The 19,936-nt window shown below is 51.3% G+C and overlaps 3 protein-coding genes and 2 non-coding genes across 39 annotated transcripts in view; 2 read left to right on the top strand and 3 right to left on the bottom strand.

Annotated features, from left to right (window-relative positions):
- The window catches only part of LOC119849376 (zinc finger protein 420-like), a 3,142,523-nt gene that overhangs the window by 226,645 nt on the left and 2,895,942 nt on the right, over positions 1–19,936 (bottom strand). For 24 of the 31 annotated variants that reach the window (XM_043503761.1, XM_043503760.1, XM_043503762.1 and 21 more), the window contains 2 exons: positions 2,201–2,283; positions 256–382 (listed from right to left, as the gene is read on the bottom strand). The exons of 2 other annotated variants lie outside the window; for them this stretch is intronic. In XM_043503761.1, the coding sequence (XP_043359696.1) occupies positions 256–382; positions 2,201–2,283 (210 nt within the window). The remainder of the gene's footprint in view (positions 1–255; positions 383–2,200; positions 2,284–19,936) is intronic. 5 more of the 31 variants (XM_043503764.1, XM_043503763.1, XM_043503765.1 and 2 more) reach the window with 1 other exon arrangement.
- Positions 1–19,936, top strand: part of LOC119849403 (zinc finger protein 501-like) — a 1,099,011-nt gene that overhangs the window by 338,224 nt on the left and 740,851 nt on the right. The window lies entirely within an intron of this gene.
- The window catches only part of LOC119849388 (zinc finger protein OZF-like), an 875,044-nt gene that overhangs the window by 628,605 nt on the left and 226,503 nt on the right, over positions 1–19,936 (top strand). The gene's annotated exons all lie outside the window — the stretch shown is intronic.
- On the bottom strand, positions 10,500–10,581 carry TRNAS-GCU. Its single transcript has one exon. It is a non-coding gene; the product is annotated as a tRNA-Ser (tRNA).
- Positions 16,657–16,728, bottom strand: TRNAG-UCC. Its single transcript has one exon. It is a non-coding gene; the product is annotated as a tRNA-Gly (tRNA).

The following is a 19,936-nucleotide window of genomic DNA, read 5'->3' as shown; positions in this document are numbered from 1 at the left end:
ATGAAAGCTACAGTTATTAATATAGTTATTAATGTAGCCAATAAGGATACATTAAATGCAATTTTAAAAATGACTGACGGCACCCAAAAGGCACATGTTCAAAAATTATACTATTGGGTGGGAGAGCAGGCAAAAAAAGGGGGGCAAGGAACTTGTCAAAACTTGTATGACGAATAAAGGTATAAAGTTATTAGCTACTCAGGTTCTTTAGAGACCCCCACAGCTTCTAATAAGGAAGAGGACAGGACTCCTTACCCAGCAAGACCACCGTCTCATAGTTGTCCTGCATGACATCCCTGTAGAGGGCTCTCTGAGTGGGGTCCAGCAGAGCCCACTCTTCCCTGGTGAAATACACAGCCACCTCCTCGAAAGTCACCGGCCCCTGGAAGAGCAAGAGTCCAACACTCAGTACCTGCTGCCCCAGTCACAACCCCACTATTCAGGGAACAGCCACACCAGGTAAATGGAAGCTCCAGGAGGCACATGTTAACCGAGTCCCACCGCATCTTCCTTAGAGCGGCCAGGAGGCATCAGAGGGTAGAAAGAGGAAACCTTTGTGTCTCCCAGCTGACAGATGGAGGCAGGGTCTTCACATTTATCACATACCTACTAGCCAGATCTTGATATAGGAGATGGGGCTGTCTCCGGCCCCTGCTTGTGACTCCCTGGTAGGAATCCCAACACTCTCCAAATAAAATATATGGAAGAAAGGGGAAGTCAATACTAAAGAATGTAAGTTAGAAGGTCAAAACTGTATAAAATTGGTAAGTGAAGCTATCAGAAATCAATGATCAATCAATGAAAATAAGAACGAAGTTTTAAAAAGTATATTAAGTACAAAATTAATCCTAACAATGGTAGTGGTAAATTACTAGGTAGAAATGCCACAAAGATTGGGGGTGGTGGTAACTAATGAAGTGTCAGTAGATTCAGGCTCCAGCACTGGGAGTCTGGGAAGTTTTCCCAGCCCTGGCTAGAGGGTTATTTCCTAATCCATTCCCAACTCCTGTGCCTTAAAATTAGGCCCTATCTCAAACTACACCCCACATTCAGCATAGTGGTATGATTATAATATGATTAGGACATAATTGTGAGGCATTTCATGCAAGATGCGTCATGTGCGGTGTCATTGGAAAAGTTATGATTGGCTGAATATGATTATCCTGTTTGTGTGCATGGATCATATTTGTATCCGAAATTATGGATATTGACTCTGTATCTGTATTTCAAATGTGCTTACTCTGGGTAACACCCACAACTAGCCTTTCAGGTACAACAATGAAGAAGCCAGACAGTACTGATGGCTCATCAACAAAAACAATGGACCAAGGAAGAGCTTAGCCTTCCTGTGAATGTTTCAGACAGCCTATGAGTCATAGCTACTATGACTCATCAGGGCATGCTAGGGCATGTGACCAGACCACATGACACTGAACTCCATTTTGGTACCTGTATTTTTCCATAAACTGGACTGGGAACTGAGTTTGGAACAAAGGGTTCCCACCATATGGAAAAGCTACATAAGGTGGGGTGAGATATCATCTCTTGGCCTCATTCCCCACACAAGAGAACTCCTGGAAGCACCTGAGGAACAAAGACTGAACTGGGGGAAGTGCTGGTCCCAGAGTAAAGGGATTTCTAACTTGTGTATGGAAACTTGGTGGACTACTTCTATCATCACTCAGGGTGAGATATTGCTAATTCAAATTCTATCCATCTAATATGTTAGGCTTAGTATGACTTTTTGGTTATTTGCTAAGTAATCTGCTTTGATTTATTTGCTAACACTTATCACTGGGAAATTGGCTGTTGTCATCTATCGGTCCTTCAGTGACTTAGGTAAAGCACCCAGGTAGCTTCGTTGGATGCAAGGCGTCACCTGCCACCGTGTTAGGTGATAACAGGGCTTGGAGAGGCTGGCTGAATCTCCAGCAAAGCAGTGTGAGAAGGACCAGCCCAGTTTGAGGGTTAGAGGGCACAGCAGTTCCCAGAAGCCTCCCAGACTGCACCCCGGGGTTACAACCCATCACACCCTACATTACACAAGTCTCAGCAGGTTTGTCACATCCTGTCCCCTCCCTTTCTCCATCTTAGATAGTTCCTGCCTCCCACCACCTCTACCAGCTCCCACCCTCCATTGTATTTACTGCTTCTCTCCCGCCAAGCAGAATCCACCACCAGCTCCCTGATAATCCCTTACCTGAGCCAGCTCCATTGCAGCCATTTCCTTCCCCCTGGAAGGATGGGATGATCTGGAGCAAAATGTGGACATTATTCTGTAGCCTGCCAGGGCAAGAAGGGCAACATGAGAGAATTCAGACGGGGTTTTTGTCCATTCTGCGTGCCGATTCCCCCCAGGATTGTTCCCTGCTAATGGACATTCTAGGTTCTGCTACACTGTGAAGCAAAGAGTGACCTTATTCCAGTACAGGCCTAGCCCCCTCCCACCAGGGTGTAACCCTCTGAGACATGGTGAAACCCTCCCAGTAGCAGAGTCTCTTTGTTACACTTATCAAGTTTGTGGAGCATACCAAGCTGGGAGGAGTTGCAAGTGCTTTGGAGGATAGAATTAAAATTCAAAATGATCTGGACAAACTGGAGAAATGGTCTGAAGTAAATAGGATGAAATTCAATAAGGACAAATCCAAAATACTTCACTTAGGAAGGAACAACCAGGTGCACACACACAAAATGGGAAATGACTGCCTAGGAAGGAGTACTGCGGAAAGGGATCTGAGGGTCATAGTGAATCACAAGCTAAATAGGAGTCAACAGTGTTACACTGTTGCAAAAAAAAGTATCATTCTGGGATGTATTAGCAGGAGTGTTGTAAGCAAGACACAAGAAGTAATTCTTCTGATCTACTCTGCACTAACTAGGCCTCATCTGGAGTAGTGGGTCCAGTTCTGGGTGCCACATTTCGGGAAAGATGTGGACGAATTGGAGAAAGTCCAGAGAAGAGCAACAAAAATTATTAAAGGTCAAGAAAACATGACCTATGAGGGAAGATTAAAAAACACAATTATTTCAATCTGGAGAAGAGAAGACTCAGCCAGAGGTTAGGGGTCTATTACAGGAGTGGGTGAGTGAGGTTCTGTGGCCTGCCATGTGCAGGAGCTCAGACTAGATGATCATGATGGTCCCTTCTGGCCTTAAAGCCTGTGAGTCCATAAACTGCGCCTTGCGTTGCACAGACACTGATGGTGATCTGGGCCCCCATCATGCTGCACACGGTAGAGAACCTTACTGAGATCAGCACCCCCATCGTGCTGGGCACTGTACAGACAGAGAAGGACAGTCCTTCCCCCAAAGAGATCACAATCCAAGTAGACAATGGGTAGGAGGAAAACAGAGAGGGGCTGGAACTTCCCCAAGATCACCAAGCGGGTCAGTGACAGAGCCAGGAACAGACCCCGCTAACTCCAGAGCCCCCTCACCCACAGCTTGCAAAGGTCCCCAGACCCCACTGTATTAGGTGCAGGAAGAGGTGGTTTGTCCACGGATGCACAGGCTGTCTTGGCAGTCCTTGCATACAGCTTGGGGGGGGGTGTTGTGAGTCAGGAGAAGTCAGTGTCCAGTCCTATGGGGCTGTGCTCCTGGTTCATGCCCCTCCATTACCAGCTGCACTGTTCAGCCAGCCCCAGGTCTCTGTGAGGTCACTGTTTCCCCCCTCTCCCCGCAAACCTTCAAACTGGGACATGGTGCACCAGTGCCAACCAGAGTGCACTAGAGTAAATTCTGCCTATTTCTAGCTCCGTCACAGACAGCCTAGGTGACCTTGGACACATCAATGTTTCTCCCCACAACTTTAGTCTATTTACCCAGCTGCCCACTCACTGGGGTCTCCTCTCTCTCCAGAGCTGCTCACCACTGAAATCTGTGTGGGTGTCACCAGAGCCAAGGTAGTTCAGCTCTGGAAGAGTCTTACAAGGGTGGCTGTGGTCTCTTTCCTGGAAGTTTTTAAGAACAGGTAGGACAAACCTCTGTCACATATAATCTACATGCACTTGGTCCTGCCTCGGCAAAGAGAGCTGGACTTGATGACACTTTGAGGTCCTCTCCAGCCCTACATTTCTATGATGCTATGCAATATATACCTATAAAAACACAACATACAGAAAAATCCCTACCGCGAAATAATGTCAAGCAATTCAGGGAAAACCCCCCCACCAAAAAAAAAAAAAAAAGAAAAGAAAAACTACACTCCACAGCATACGTCAGTTGTTGATCAGTGGTAAAATCTGATAAATGAACTGAAAGAAAAGAGGCAACATTTGGAAAAAATGTATAGTCACACTGAAAAATCAGAGAAAAGGGCTAAATATGAGATATGGTTCATATTTTATCATTGGAGAGACAGGGCCCAACACTCAGGGCCCAGCCCAGTAGAAATAGACAATGAGAGAGAAAGTGGGTGGGGGAATTTTAGGATATTTTCTAATCCACCTTTGAGAGTTGTGGGGAAATGGGTCACAAACTCCGCATTTAACAACAGGAGAGAAAACCCCCCAGAACGGATCCTGGGAACTATAGGGCAGTCAGCCTCACCTCAGTCCCTGGAAAAATCATGGAGCAGGTCCTCAAGGAATCAATTCTGAAGCACTTAGAGGAGAGGAAAGTGATCAGGAACAGTCAGCATGGATTCACCAAGGGCAAGTCATGCCTGACTAATCTAATTGCCTTCTACGATGAGATAACTGGCTCTGTGGATGAGGGAAAAGCAGCGGATGTGTTGTTCCTTGACTTTAGCAAAGCTTTTGACACAGTCTCCCATAGTATTCTTGCCAGTAAGTTAAAGAAGTATGGGCTGGATGAATGGACTATAAGGTGGACAGAAAGCTGGCTAGATTGTCAGGCTCAACGGGTAGTGATCAATGGCTCCATGTCTAGTTGGCAGCCGGTATCAAGTGGAGTGCCCCAAGGGTCGGTCCTGGCGCTGGTTTTGTTCAAAATCTTCATTAATGATCTGGAAGATGGTGTGGATTGCACCCTTGGCAAGTTTGCAGATGATGCTAAACTGGTAGGAGATGTAGATACATTGGAGGGCAGGGATAAGGTACAGAGGGCCTTAGACAAATTAGAGAATTGGGCCAAAAGAAATCTGAGGAGGTTCAACAAGGACAAGTGCAGAGTCCTGCACTTAGGACGGAAGAATCCCAGGCACCGCTATAGACTAGGGAGCGAATGGCTCGGCAGCAGTTCTGCGGAAAAGGACCCAGGGGTTACAGTGGATGAGAAGCTGGATAGGAGTCAACAGTGTGTCCTTGTTGCCAAGAAGGCCAATGGCATTTTGGGATGTATAAGTAGGGGCATAGCGAGCAGATCGAGGGACGTGATCGTTCCCCGCTATTCGGCACTGCTGAGGCCTCATCTGGAGCACCGTGTCCAGCAACAAAAATGATCATAAGTCACATGACTTATGAGAAAAGAAAAGGAGGACTTGTGGCACCTTAGAGACTAACAAATTTATTTGAGCAGAAGCTTTCGTGAGCTACAGCTCACTGCAGTCTGTCTCTCACACACACACACACACACACACACACACACACACACACTCAAGCAGACAACCCCCCCACACACTCTCTCTCACACAATCATGCAGAGACACACTCACGCAGAGATACTCACACTCTCCCTCACACACACACACTCACTCACTCACACACACACACACACACACACACACACACACTCTCTCTCTCTCTCTGTCACACTCGCTTCTCCCCGGGGGGGTCCCCGGCTGCCCAGAGACACTTCAAACCCCCCCCCCCCGCACTACGGAGGCCGAAGCGGGACCAACCAGCCGCCGCCGCCGCCCCAGCTTCCGGCCTGGCCCAGGGCGGGGGAGGGGCGGGGAGGTCTCGGCCCAGTGTCCCCCCCCCCCCGAGGTGCGGCTCCGACCCAGGCCGGGCGCCCCGCCCCCCCCCGGCTCTCACCGGCTCTGCCTCGCGCCCTGCGCCTCCCCCCGCTGCGGGCCCCGGACGTGGCGCCACGTGACGGTTCTGGCCGTTAGGGCGGTGGCGGGGCGGGGCGGGGCTGTGAGGCGGCCCCGTTGGGGGCGGGGTTCTCCACAGCCACGCCCCTTGCCCCCCTCCCGGCCCCGCCCCGCCCCGCCCCGCTCCGGCCGCGGGGAGCTCGCGGGGACCCCCCCACCCCCGAGTAGGGGCGAACCGGGCCCGGCCCCTCCCCCCCGGCCGGAGCCTGTCCCCGCCCCCCACGAGGCTCCCGCCCCTCCCCCAGGGTCTGCGCGGGGGGGGGCGGCAGTAACCCCTCCCTGCCCGGGGGGGAGGGGCAGCCCCTGGGCCGGAGCTCGGAGCCCCCCAGCCCGAAGCGGGGAGATGGCACCGGGCGGGGTAAGGGACGAGATGGGGGGAGATGGGACCGAGGTGGGAAGGGGGGGATGGGACCAGTGGAGATGGGGGGAGATTGGACGGGGGGAAAGGGGGAGATGGGGGGAGATTGGACGGGAGGGGAAGGGGGAGATGGGGGGAGACGGGACGGGGGTAAGGGACGAGATGGGGGGGAGATGGGACCGAGGTGGGAAGGGGGGGATGGGACCAGTGGACATGGGGGGAGATTGGACGGGGGGAAAGGGGGAGATGGGGGGAGATTGGACGGGAGGGGAAGGGGGAGATGGGGGGGAGACGGGACCGAGGTGGGAAGGGGGGGATGGGACAGTGGAGATGGGGGGGAGACTGGACGGGAGGGGAAGGGGGAGATGGGGGGGAGACGGGACGGGGGTAAGGGACGAGATGGGGGGGAGATGGGACCGAGGTGGGAAGGGGGGGATGGGACCAGTGGTGATGGGGGGAGATTGGACGGGGGGAAAGGGGGAGATGGGGGGAGACTGGACGGGAGGGGAAGGGGGAGATGGGGGGAGACGGGACGGGGGTAAGGGACGAGATGGGGGGGAGATGGGACCGAGGTGGGAAGGGGGGGATGGGACCAGTGGAGATGGGGGGAGATTGGACGGGGGGAAAGGGGGAGATGGGGGGAGATTGGACGGGAGGGGAAGGGGGAGATGGGGGGAGACGGGACGGGGGTAAGGGACGAGATGGGGGGAGATGGGACCGAGGTGGGAAGGGGGGGATGGGACAGTGGAGATGGGGGGAGACTGGACGGGGGGAAGGGACAAGATGGGGGGGAGATGGGACCAGTGGAGATGGGGGGAGATTGGACGGGAGGGGAAGGGGAAATGGGGGGGAGACGGGACAGGGGGAAGGGACAAGATGGGGGGGAGATGGGACCAGGGGAGATGGGGGGGAGATTGGACGGGGGGAAAGGGGGAGATTGGACGGGGGGGAGACGGGATGGGGGGAAGAGACAAGATGGGGGGAGATGGGACTGAGGTGGGAAGGGGGGGATGGGACCAGTGGTGATGGGGGAGATTGGACGGGGGGAAACGGGGAGATGGGGGGAGACTGGACGGGAGGGGAAGGGGGAGATGGGGGGGAGACGGGACGGGGGTAAGGGACGAGATGGGGGGGAGATGGGACCGAGGTGGGAAGGGGGGGATGGGACCAGTGGTGATGGGGGGAGATTGGACGGGGGGAAAGGGGGAGATGGGGGGAGACTGGACGGGAGGGGAAGGGGGAGATGGGGGGAGACGGGACGGGGGTAAGGGACGAGATGGGGGGAGATGGGACCGAGGTGGGAAGGGGGGGATGGGACAGTGGAGATGGGGGGAGATTGGACGGGGGGAAAGGGGGAGATGGGGGGAGACGGGACGGGGGTAAGGGACGAGATGGGGGGGAGACGGGACCGAGGTGGGAAGGGGGGGATGGGACCAGTGGTGATGGGGGGAGATTGGACGGGGGGAAACGGGGAGATGGGGGGAGATTGGACGGGAGGGGAAGGGGGAGATGGGGGGGAGACGGGACCGAGGTGGGAAGGGGGGGATGGGACAGTGGAGATGGGGGGAGACTGGACGGGGGGAAGGGACAAGATGGGGGGGAGATGGGACCAGTGGAGATGGGGGGAGATTGGACGGGAGGGGAAGGGGAAATGGGGGGGAGACGGGACAGGGGGAAGGGACAAGATGGGGGGGAGATGGGACCAGGGGAGATGGGGGGAGATTGGACGGGGGGAAAGGGGGAGATTGGACGGGGGGGAGACGGGATGGGGGGAAGAGACAAGATGGGGGGAGATGGGACTGAGGTGGGAAGGGGGGGATGGGACCAGTGGTGATGGGGGAGATTGGACGGGGGGAAACGGGGAGATGGGGGGAGACTGGACGGGAGGGGAAGGGGGAGATGGGGGGGAGACGGGACGGGGGTAAGGGACGAGATGGGGGGGAGATGGGACCGAGGTGGGAAGGGGGGGATGGGACCAGTGGTGATGGGGGGAGATTGGACGGGGGGAAAGGGGGAGATGGGGGGAGACTGGACGGGAGGGGAAGGGGGAGATGGGGGGGAGACGGGACGGGGGTAAGGGACGAGATGGGGGGAGATGGGACCGAGGTGGGAAGGGCGGGATGGGACCAGTGGAGATGGGGGGAGATTGGACGGGGGGAAAGGGGGAGATGGGGGGAGATTGGATGGGAGGGGAGTCGGGACGGGGGGGATTCCCGGCCCCGGGGCCTGCCCAGACCCACTGGCTGCAGCCTCTCGGGGCAGACTGTCCCTTCCCGGTGAACAAGGAGCAGAAGGAGGCAAAACCGGATTTGTCGGACACGGCCCAGCCGTGGGTGCTTCGTGGCAGTGTAGACGTACCCTGGCCTTAGGGCTACGCTGCCATGAACGCACCCAGGGCACCTGTCTCAAAGCCCGGGGCAGCTGGCTCAGGCTTCTATAAAATGACAGTGCTTGAGCCCAACCCCTGAGACCCCACGAGGGGTGAGGGTTTCCGAACCCAGGCTTCAGCAGGAACACCAATATCTGCACCCCAGTGTTGAGCCCCACAGCTTGAGCTCCAGGAGCCCATGTCAGATGACCCAGGCCAGCCCTGCTGCCATCTTTATCCTGGGAGAGAGGGACTCTAAAGGTACGTCTCCATTGCAATGTCAGCCCAGGTGTGCTCAAAGCAGCACCCTGGAAGCCCCCTATTCACCACTGTCGTATAAGGATGACGTGGTTTGTGCGAAGTCGGCCTGGTGAGGTATCATGTCAAAAGTCGTGATCTGTTGAACGTTCATGTCTTGGTGGATGGTGTGTGCTAGCCTTGTTTGGGAAGTGATGAAGTTTTGCTCTGTGTGCGTTACTGAAATAAACACCGGTCATGGAAATAACCCACTTCCTTCCTTCCCTGACGAACCAAGGGACACGCCCCACCCGTGGACGTCTTCGCTACCCCCATACTGACATGGACTCTAAATACATTCTATAGGTGGCGTACCCGAGATCCCTTCTCCACTGATGTTTTAAAAACTCCTGCACCCCAATCTGGGTCTCGGCTGGTTATGTGCTATGTATCTATCTTATGAACCTTGTAATCGACACCTGTAATCCCTCATAACCCAAGCCTGACCCCAGATGTACAGAATCTTCCTTCTTCACTTGGGGAAATTTAATTTTAAACATTAACTTTAATCAAATGTTATGAGGTTGGGAAATGCCCACCACCAGCCTTTCAGGTACAAGAGTAGAGAGGAGCCAGACTCACTGCTGGCCCATCAAAGGTATCCACGCACCCAAGGACTATTCCAGGAGCTGTATACAATGCAGAATTCTCCGAGATAGCCCGGAGAGAACGGACACTGCTTGACTCATAACGTAGCAAAGCAGCTTCCTAGCAAGTTGGAAGAAACTATGAAAGAGGGGAAGAGACATCATGACTTGGCCTCTCTCCCGCACAACTCAACACCTGGAGGACAAAGACTGAACTGAAATAATTCAAAATCAAAGAGAATAATAATAATCCATTCAAATCAAAGTTCCCAAACAGACTAGTATTGGTTTCAGAGTAGCAGCTGTGTTAGTCTGTATCCGTAAAAAGAAAAGGAGGATTTGTGGCACCTTAGAGACAAACAAATTTATTAGAGCATAAGCTTTCGTGAGCGACAGCTCACTTCATCGGATGCATTCAGTGGAAAATACTGTGTATATAAATCTCCCCACTATTTTCCACTGAATGCATCCAATGAAGTGAGCTGTAGCTCACAAAAGCTTATGCTCAGATAAATTTGTTAGTCTCTAAGGTGCCACAAATACTCCTTTTCTTTAGACTGTTTTTTTCAGCAGAAAATTTTCCATTTGGGGGATTTTGTTTTCCCAGTCAGACCTTGCCAAGGGAAGCAGAGAGAAAATGTTTCACCTGCCTCCTTCAGAACAGCTTGGCCTAGACACTCTAGCTGTGGGTCACTGTCGTGGCCTTGCTGAGAACAAGGGCATTTTAATAATTTGGGGAGATTATGAGGATGTTAGTTTTGATCTCAAAAGGTAAGAAATACAGGTCTAGAAAATTCTATTAGAAATCTGGGATTTAGACATTTGATTTAAAGCAGGGGGGTCTGAGTTCCTGAGATGGTTGTTTGTGAAGGAAGAGAGAAGACCGAACACCTTCGATGAGGATGGGATTCGAACCCATGCGTGCAGAGCACAATGGATTAGCAGTCCATCGCCTTAACCACTCGGCCACCTCATCTGAGCTGAGGAAAGGACAGGAGGAGAAATCGAAGGCCAGCAGAGGTCGGGACAATAAGGTGTTTTTAAATACTAAGCGGAAGCAGGGTCTGAATGAGCTCCCCCCTCCCATCTAGTGAGGAGCTGGAGGAAAGACTTCAGGAACAGATCCTGTTTGCAGAGACCCGCCTACTCCACCTAGGTACACAGCATGATGGGGGGGCTTTACCAAAAGGACCAGTTTTGGCTGGTGCTGGGTTACAAATCACATGAGTGCAATGAAACGTTATTATCCTTCCCGTATGAGTAAAGGGCAGCAGAACATAACCCATCCGTCCTGCTTGTGGGGCCAGGTGGGCGAGGAATATCTATTGGACTGCCTAGAAGTGATTGAGGGTATTACCCTAAACCAGTGGTCCCCAAACTTTTCACATTGTGCTCTCTTATCCGTGTCTGCGGCACCTCAGCAGCCACGGTCGAGAACCGGGGCTGGGAGCAGGGCCGTGGCTGGCTGGGGAGAGGGGTGTGGACAGGGATAAGGGGTTTGAGGCTGGGCCGAGAGCTGGGGCCCAGGCCAGGGGCAGGGTTGGGGCAGAGCTGGGGGCTGAGTGGTGCTCCCTCCCTGCCCTCCATGGGGGCTGGCTTGGGCCCTGAGGTGCCCCCATGAATGTTCCTCTGTGCCCCCCTAGGAGGTATGCCCCATATTTTGGGGACCACTGCCCTAAACTGAACCCTACTCGCTAAGCAGGGGCTAGTGATGCCAAAGCCACACCCCTTCTGCCAGCGGCCTGCCCCCTTCCACGTCTTCCACCCATGGCCCCATCCACTATGTCACCTTTGTTCCACCCCTCTCCCGACTGGCCCCACCCTGCTCACTCCTTTATGCCCCACACCCCTCTGCTGTGCCCCGAGACCAGAGAAGGTCTGGGTCCTGGCTGCAGCCCCCGAGCCATAGCGAGGCGTGAGAGCTCCTCCAGCCCTGGGGCCGACGTGGGGGAGACTTTTCCAGGGGCCCCAAATGGGCCGGCACCCCTGGGCATGTTCCCCATCAGCCCATATAGCAACCTGCCACTGCCCTCTTGGCAATACAAGATTTGGGGCAGCTTAGTCTCCATTATGTGCCACCCAGGCTACCACTGCTGTGTGTGGCCAGTATCTCTGTGTTCTCTGGTGTTCGTGCCGGGAAGCAGGGCTGGCCTCGGGGCGAGCCACCCAGGCAGCCGCCCAGGGCACCAAGTGGTCAAAGGGGCACCGTGCAGCTGTGCAGAGGGTACGTGGCCATCTTCAGCCCTGACGGTGAGATATTTGCTCTCCTCTTTCTTCATACTGCTGTTGTTATTCCATGAAAGGTGAAGGATGGAATAAAAAGCTGAGTTTACTCTAGCGTGAGGAAAGAAAGGAACCCCCTGGAAAGTTTCAGTGTCCCAGCGAAAACCTACCCCCTGCTACTGGAATCATTGATGTGCTGGCAATATGACGGGAAAAAGGACTATCCGAATTGTGAAGGCGGGGAATGAACAACTATCTACAGCAATGTGACTAACTATAAATACACTCTCATCGTGCTCCAGCCAGAAAGAGAAATGGGCAGGAATTCTGAGCAAACAATTGGAAAGGATCATTCAGTGAGAACAGAGCCATAGTGCAGTGAGGGGAGACTTTCAGTCAAGTCATTGTAGCTGGGTGATTAAGGCGATAGACTATAGATCCATTGGGCTTTGCCAAAGCAGCTTTGAATCTTGCCATCTATGGAAGAACTAGAGTTCTGGTTGCTATAGTGCCTGAGTATACTTGGTGCCAACTGGAGCCGGGATTGGTTTCCCCTTTAATCTACACTTAAAATGCAACGATATCACCTCACTTCAGGGTAGAGACGCGAGGTAACAAGAATTCTTCCATTGAGCTAGTGCTGTCCGCACCAGGGCTTAGGGCAGCTTAACTACGTTGCTCAGGATGGAGGATTTCTCACACCCTGAGAGACAGAGCTAAGCCAACAGAAGTTTCTAGCATAGACCAGCCCTTAGATCCCTCTTCACATTTCCATGGGTGCATGGAATTGTGAGGGTAAAACATCAACTCACAAATACAGAGCCTAAATTCTCCAAAGTTAATCTCTCTGCGCTTTCCAGAAAAACCACCACATTCAGTTTGTTTTTGCAAGAGAGGGAAAACAAAGGCAACGCTATTTTTTATGATTGATTAAATAAAGTTCCGAGAGTAGGTCTTTACATTAAAATGAATGACTGATTCCTCTACATAGCACCACATCATGAAATAAGAGGAGAGACAAAAATTGTGACTAAACGCTGATTTCCCGAATGATCCTCAAAATATTATTAATTTCCAACTCACACCCATTGGAGGTCTGAGCATAGCCAGTTGAACTGCTCTGCATCCACCTTCCCATGAGAAATGCCGTTCTTGGACATTCCCAGATTTGGAAGTCTGTGAAATTTAGACTATGAGCAGCAAACCTGGCTCCTCGCACCAGGAAGGATTTGGGAGTTTTCACTTTACAGTAGCAGAGAAAAAGAAGCTGAGTGAGCCAGAAACATGCCTGGGGTGGAGGGGAGGGGGTGCTCCGGCTTGCTTGGCCCCTGTCCGCGGCAGCTGGGGCAGCAGCGGGCCACCCCCCAGCCCAGGCCCTTCTTCTGGGGACAATGGCCACATCCAAAGCCCCCCTCTCTGCCCATCATGCTCGGCTCCTGTCCCCAATAGCTGAGTCCGGGCAGGGAGTGGGCCAGAGAAGCCGACAAACTTGCAGGGGCAGGGAGGTGAAGGGAGGACAGAACCTGCCCCACAGACAGCATGTTGCAGGGAGAGGGCAGTGGGGCAGGGCTGGGTGGGGGGGTCACAGTGCAGGGGAGACACATGGAGTAGTCACATGTCCTGCCCTTTAGAGTATGCCCCCACCGAGTGTGGGGAGACATGAGTCATCTTTGTCCTTAACCTCTATTTATTAACAATTATCAAAATAGAAAACACACACGCTAAGTGTACAATGCTAGGCTCACCAATCCTGATCACGCAGATGGACTTTCACTGTTGGCCAGACAAGGTTGGTCTTGTCTGGGTTCTGGTTCCTGCACATCACGATAGTGTAGAGTATTCTGACCGCGTTGCTTTGGGTTGTGTCTTGGAGGGCAGTTCTTTCTTTCTTTTTTCTTTCTTTCTTGTTTCCTTCTTGGACCCTGGTTTTTATAATGTAACTTGAGCCCTGCTTAGCAATACCTTGACCAATCATTGTAACAAAACAATATTTCCCACCAGTCTTAACCCACCACCTAAGAGTTCATTTAAATGTTGAGAAAAACAAATGAAAGGCCAGACCACGACAACTATAGGTAGACGAACGGAAGTATTACAAATTAAAGCACAGACAAAAGCAATCAGTGGTATCTTTTGAACAAAACTGCTGGCATGTCGTTTTGCCAGACAGAGTAGAGGTGCTGACTTTCTAATGTGCCAGGGGATGCCCCCACCCCAGCTCCACCCCTGTGGCTATGGGTTCAATCCATTCCATCTCCAGGTGGTTCTTTCGTATCATTTCCCAGGACCAGGATGGGGGTCATCCCAGGATAATGTGGAAGCTCTTGAAGCCCCGTACCACTTCTGCCACCAAGATCAGGCAGGGACACCCTCTCCCCCCGAATGCCGTATTGCATTAGCTGTATGGGGGGGCGGGGAGTATCTCAGTGGTAGGCCACATGCTTTGCATATATGCCTTAGTGTAATAATTCTGCAGATGAACTATTCTAAGATTATCACTATTTTCGGGCAGGGCTCCCTGACATTTGTGTAAAGATGGGATCTGATCTAGCTCGTGAAATCTAAGATGTTTATACCACAATCAGCTACATGGTCAGTGGACGTTCATCGCCCGAAACACGGGCTATCAAGAGCCCTGTGACTCTCTTGGGAAAGGAGTTTTATGAATATTTTTAACAGGTTTCCCCCACCCAAATATTGCAATAGACTCTCCAGTAAGTTCATATTGAAAATGATTATTAATGTGGGGCCTCTAAAGTGAGTGTCAGACTCATGCTACTGCAATATCTGAACCGTGGTAAGCAGGGGAGTGGTGTGGAAGGTCCCTGGGAACGTAGAGGATCTGAAGTTCCTCACAGTTAGGGGAATTAGTCAATGTGGAGTGAAAGGGCTTCACACCCTGTACAGATGGGGCTGAAGGAATCAGCATCTATTCAGGGCTGGGATGGGATGGGGCTGCATGGGCAGTAGAACGGGAGGCAGGTTGGGACCGAGGAACCCAGAGAACATTTCAATCCTTAACAACACAAAACAGAGAAATGCTCCAGAATCTCTCACAAGGAATTAACATTTCTTTGCAGAATGCTCAAGGTTTTAACAGAAATGAGTGAAACCAAAGGGCCAGACAATGGCGCCAGAAGCTAAGGAACAAAAAGCCCCAGGATTTCTTTGTGTGCCTTGGTGCTGAAAAGGGATTTGGTTCCACTGGTATTGCTGTGGCCGGTGACATACCAGGAAGGAGTCATTTCTTCTGGACCCATTGGAAAGAGGCCCTTGAGGAATTCCACCAGGATTTCAACAATTTCCACCCCACCAGCAACCTCACCTGGACCAGTCCACACAAGAGATCCACTTCCTGGACACTATAGTGCAAATAAGCAATGTCACATAAACACCACCCTATACCGGAAACCTACTGACCGCTATACTTACCTACCTGCCTCCATCTTCCATCCAGGACACATCACATGATCCATTGTCTACAGCCAAGCTCTAAGATACAACCGCATTTGCTTCAATCCCTCAGACAGAGACAAACACCTACAGGATCTCTATCAAGCATTCTTAAAATTGTAATACTCACCTGGTGAAGCGAAGAAACAGATTGACAGAGCCAGAAGGGTACCGAAAAGTCACCTATCTAGAAGACGGGCCCAACAAAGAAAATAACAGAACGCCACTAGCCGTCACCTTCAGCCCTCAACTAAAACCTCTCCAGCACATTATCAAGGATCTACAACCTATCCTGAAGGACGACCCATCACTCTCACAGACCCTGGGGGACAAGACAATCCTCACTTACAGCCAGCCCCCCAACCTGAAGCAAATACTCACCAGCAACCACACACCACATGACAAAAGCGCTAATCCAGGAACCTATCCTTGCAACAAAGCCCGTTGCCAAGTCTGTCCACATATCTATTCAAGGGACACCATCATAGGACCTAACCGCATCAGCCACACTATCAGGGGCTCGTTCACCTGCACATCTACCAATGTGATATATGCCATCATGTGCCAGCAATGCCCCTCTGCCATGTACATTGGCCAAACCGGACAGTCTCTACGTAAAAGAATAAATGGACACAAATCAGACGTCAAGAATTATAACATTCAAAAACCAGTCAAAGAACACTTCAATCTCTTTGGTCACTCAATTACAGACCTAAAAGTGGCAATTCTTCAACCAAAAAACTTCAAAAACAGACTCCAATGAGAAACTGCAGAACTGGAATTAATTTACCAGCTGAACACCATCAAATTAGACCTGAATAAAGACTGCGAGTGGATGGGTCATTACACAAACTAAAATCTATTTCCCCATGTTAATTTTCCCCCCTACTGTTACTCACACCTTCTTGTAAACTGTTTGAAATGGGCCACCCTGATTACCACTACAAAAGTGATTTTTCGTCCTGTTGATAATAGCCCACTTTAATTGAATTGTCTCGACCCCCCCACTTGGAAAGGCAACTCCCATCTTTTCATGTACTGTTATCTATATCTTCCTACTGTATTTTCCACTCCACGCATCCTTTGGCCTACAAAGTGCAGGAGGTCGGACCAGATGATCACGATGGTCCATTCTGAGCTTAAAAGGCTCTGAGTCTAAAAGGGAGAGGGGAAGTAAAGGAAACATTTAAAAAAATAAACATTGTAATACAAGGATGACTCCAACAGCTCATTGTATAGTCCCACCCCTTTCTTCCTCCCCTGGGTGTTGAATGACCTGCTGGGATTTGGGATATTAATTCTCTCATTCCATTGATAAACTGATACAACGTGACTGAAATTAAACCAATTCCTAGCCAAGAAAACATCACATCCCTGCATTGGCCGGGAATTGAACCCGGGTCAACTGCTTGGAAGGCAGCTATGCTCACCACTATACCACCAATGCATCTGGGGAGAGTGTCTCCTATGTGCAACTTGTACCAAATGACTCACCCCCGCAGCACTCAGGAACTGGCCAGACAGGCTGGAGGCAGCCTGTCAGTTGTGAGCAGACAAGTTCCCAGTGTGATGGACAGATAGGGACCTGGGCTCTACATCCTAGCCCAGGGATCTCAAACTCAAATCACCAGGAGGGCCACATGAGGACTAGTACATTAACCCGAGGGCCACATCACTGAAACCTTTTTATACAACGCTATAAAAGTATAGTGAAAAAAATGAAGAGTAAGGACAGGCCCAACAAAGAAAATAACAGAACGCCACTAGCCATCACCTTCAGCCCCCAACTAAAACCTCTCCAACGCATCATCAAGGATCTACAACCTATCCTGAAGGACGGACCCATCACTCTCACAGATCTTGGGAGACAGGCCAGTCCTTGCTTACAGACAGCCCCCCAAATACTCAAGCAAATACTCACCAGCAACCACACTCCACACAACAGAACCACTACCCCTGGAACCTATCCTTGCAACAAAGCCCGTTGCCAACTCTGTCCACATATCTATTCAGGGGATACCATCATAGGGCCTAATCACATCAGCCACACTATCAGAGGCTCATTCACCTGCGCATCTACCAATGTGATATATGCCATCATGTGCCAGCAATGCCCCTCTGCCATGTACATTGGTCAGACTGGACAGTCTCTACGTAAAAGAATAAACGGACACAAATCAGACGTCAAGAATTATAACATTCAAAAACCAGTCGGAGAACACTTCAATCTCTCTGGTCACTCGATTACAGACCTGAGAGTGGCTGTCCTTCAACAAAAAAAACTTCAAAAACAGACTCCAACGAGAGACTGCTGAATTGGAATTAATTTCCAAACTGGATACAATTAACTTAGGCTTGAATAAAGACTGGGAGTGGATGGTTCATTACACAAAGTAAAACTATTTCCCCATGTTTATTCCCCCCCCCCCCCCCGACACACACTTTTCCTCGGACATTCTTGTCAACTGCTGGAAATGGCCCACCTTGATTATCACTACAAAAGCTCCCCCCCCGTCCCCCCCGCTCTCCTGCTGGTAATAGCTCACCTTCCCTGATCACTTTCGTTACAATGTGTATGGTAACACCCATTGTTTCATGTTCTCTGTGTATATAAATCTCCCCACTGTATTTTCCACTGCATGCATCCGATGAAGTGAGCTGTAGCTCACAAAAGCTTATGCTCTAATAAATTTGTTAGTCTCTAAGGTGCCACAAGTCCTCCTTTTCTTTTTGTGGATACAGACTAACACGGCTGCTACTCTGACACCTGATAGTATGCTATTAAAAGTAAAGGTATTAACTTTTTAAAAACTGTTATGCGAAGCGGGGTTTTAATAAAATATGAACACTCAGTAATGCACCTCACTCAAATGACAAAACACACATTTACTTTTAGAATTACTTCAGTGAAAGCCCCCTGCCCCCACCCTTTCTATGATACCTCACCCCTGCCCTGCCTCTTCCCCACCCTCATCCACCCCCTTCCCCAAAGTCCCCACCCCAACTCTGCCCCCTCCCTGCCCCTATTCCAACTCTTTCCCCATATCCCCGCTCTGGCCCCACCTCTTCTCCGCCTCCTCCCCTGAGCACGCCACAACCCCGCTCCTCCTCCTCCCTTCTGGAAAGTCATAAGCGCCACCAGACAGCTGTTTGGCAGCAGGAAGCGCTGGGACATAGGCAGAGGAGAGGGGACATGGCGGGAGATGAGGGGAGCTTGGCTGCTGGTGGAGTCGGCGCCTATGGCAGGCTGCAGGAAATAATTCTGCAGGCCACATGTTTGAGACCCCGGTCCTAGCCTGAGGTAGCTCCAACCCCATGTCTGCCCTCAGAGAAGGGAAATGAAAATCAATGACCATAATGGCAAATTTTACCCCAGAAGGAAGGAGACAGCTCCTTCTAAAGCACTTTTTGTGTTGGTTCCTACTATATACAGAAGGGTTTGTTGCTGCTGCTGCTGATTCCAATCCTTGGGCTCTGCCCGGATAAGGAACGATTCAGGCTGTCACTAAAGTGGAGATGGGAGATGATTTTTTTGACAGGGATGGCTGCCTCATCTTAAGGGTGTTTGTCGGACACCTTCTAAACTAGTGGGTGCTTGGTACATGCAGGCAGCCCCCGCTCCTGGGTCTCTCCTGAGGAAATAAAGTTTCGGCGCAAAATCCCAAAGCTTTTCACCGAAAGGAGGGAAAGGAAATGGCTACAAGATGGCATCAGGCTATAAGGAAGGTAACACAACCCCATTCTTAGGGGTAAGCCATTATTTTTTTATCAAGGTCCAAAATTGTTGATCAAGGTCTAGTCAAGGTCCAGACTCCAGCGTAAATAATAATAAAAAATAACAATAATGCTAATAATGAGTTAATAAAAAGATTTGGGGGGTCCATTGAAAAGCGATTTGGCCTGTCGTCTGCCTATTGATTACCCCGCATTGACTCTGAGAGGTGATTTATCTCCACTGTCTTGGATTTGAAGAGCTGGTTAGTTTTACCCTTGGTATCCTACCAGGCTGAACAAGCCATGTTATCGACGGCGACACTAGGATTGAAGGATTATATTGTGTTAGGAGAGTCAGGATGAGCTCTGCCCTGACATCTGGTGGCGAGTTGTGGTGGGTTGTGGAAAAGAACTTCAGGGGCTGATCTCATTTGCATAGGCACACCCACCCCGCCTAGATGGTCTTTGGCTGCTGTAGGAGCCCCAGTTTCTCTGTTATTGGGCCGAAAGAATAAACGATTATTATCCTGATTATGTGAATCAAGGACAGTGGAACTGCACTTGGGCTTTTGTTATGAGGGAGGAACTCGCCATCAAGTAAGCAGCACTTGCTAGGCAAGGGTCATGGGTTCCAAAATCCAGTGAATGAAGAAAGATGGGGAGTGAGCATGCTTGCTTGCAGCTCCAAGGCAGTGGGTCTCAACCAGAGGTCCCCGATTGAGGGGGCAGTGAGCAGGTTTCAAAGGGTGGGAGGTCTGCCAAAATAAACCAGAAAGCAGGGGCGGCCTTAGACTTGCTGGGGTCAGGGCAGAAAGCTGTAATCTGAGCCTGACCGCCCCGGACTGAAGCCAAAGCTGGAGCAAATTCTGTTCATGGGGGGCCCTGTGGTGTTGGGCCCTGTGCAATTGCTCTGCTGGCTACCCCCTAACCACAGCCCTGGC

Source organism: Dermochelys coriacea, chromosome 28 (assembly GCF_009764565.3).
Source record: "Dermochelys coriacea isolate rDerCor1 chromosome 28, rDerCor1.pri.v4, whole genome shotgun sequence".
In the NCBI taxonomy this organism is placed as follows: Eukaryota; Metazoa; Chordata; order Testudines; family Dermochelyidae; genus Dermochelys; species Dermochelys coriacea.
This window is presented reverse-complemented; position numbering and strand designations above follow the sequence as displayed.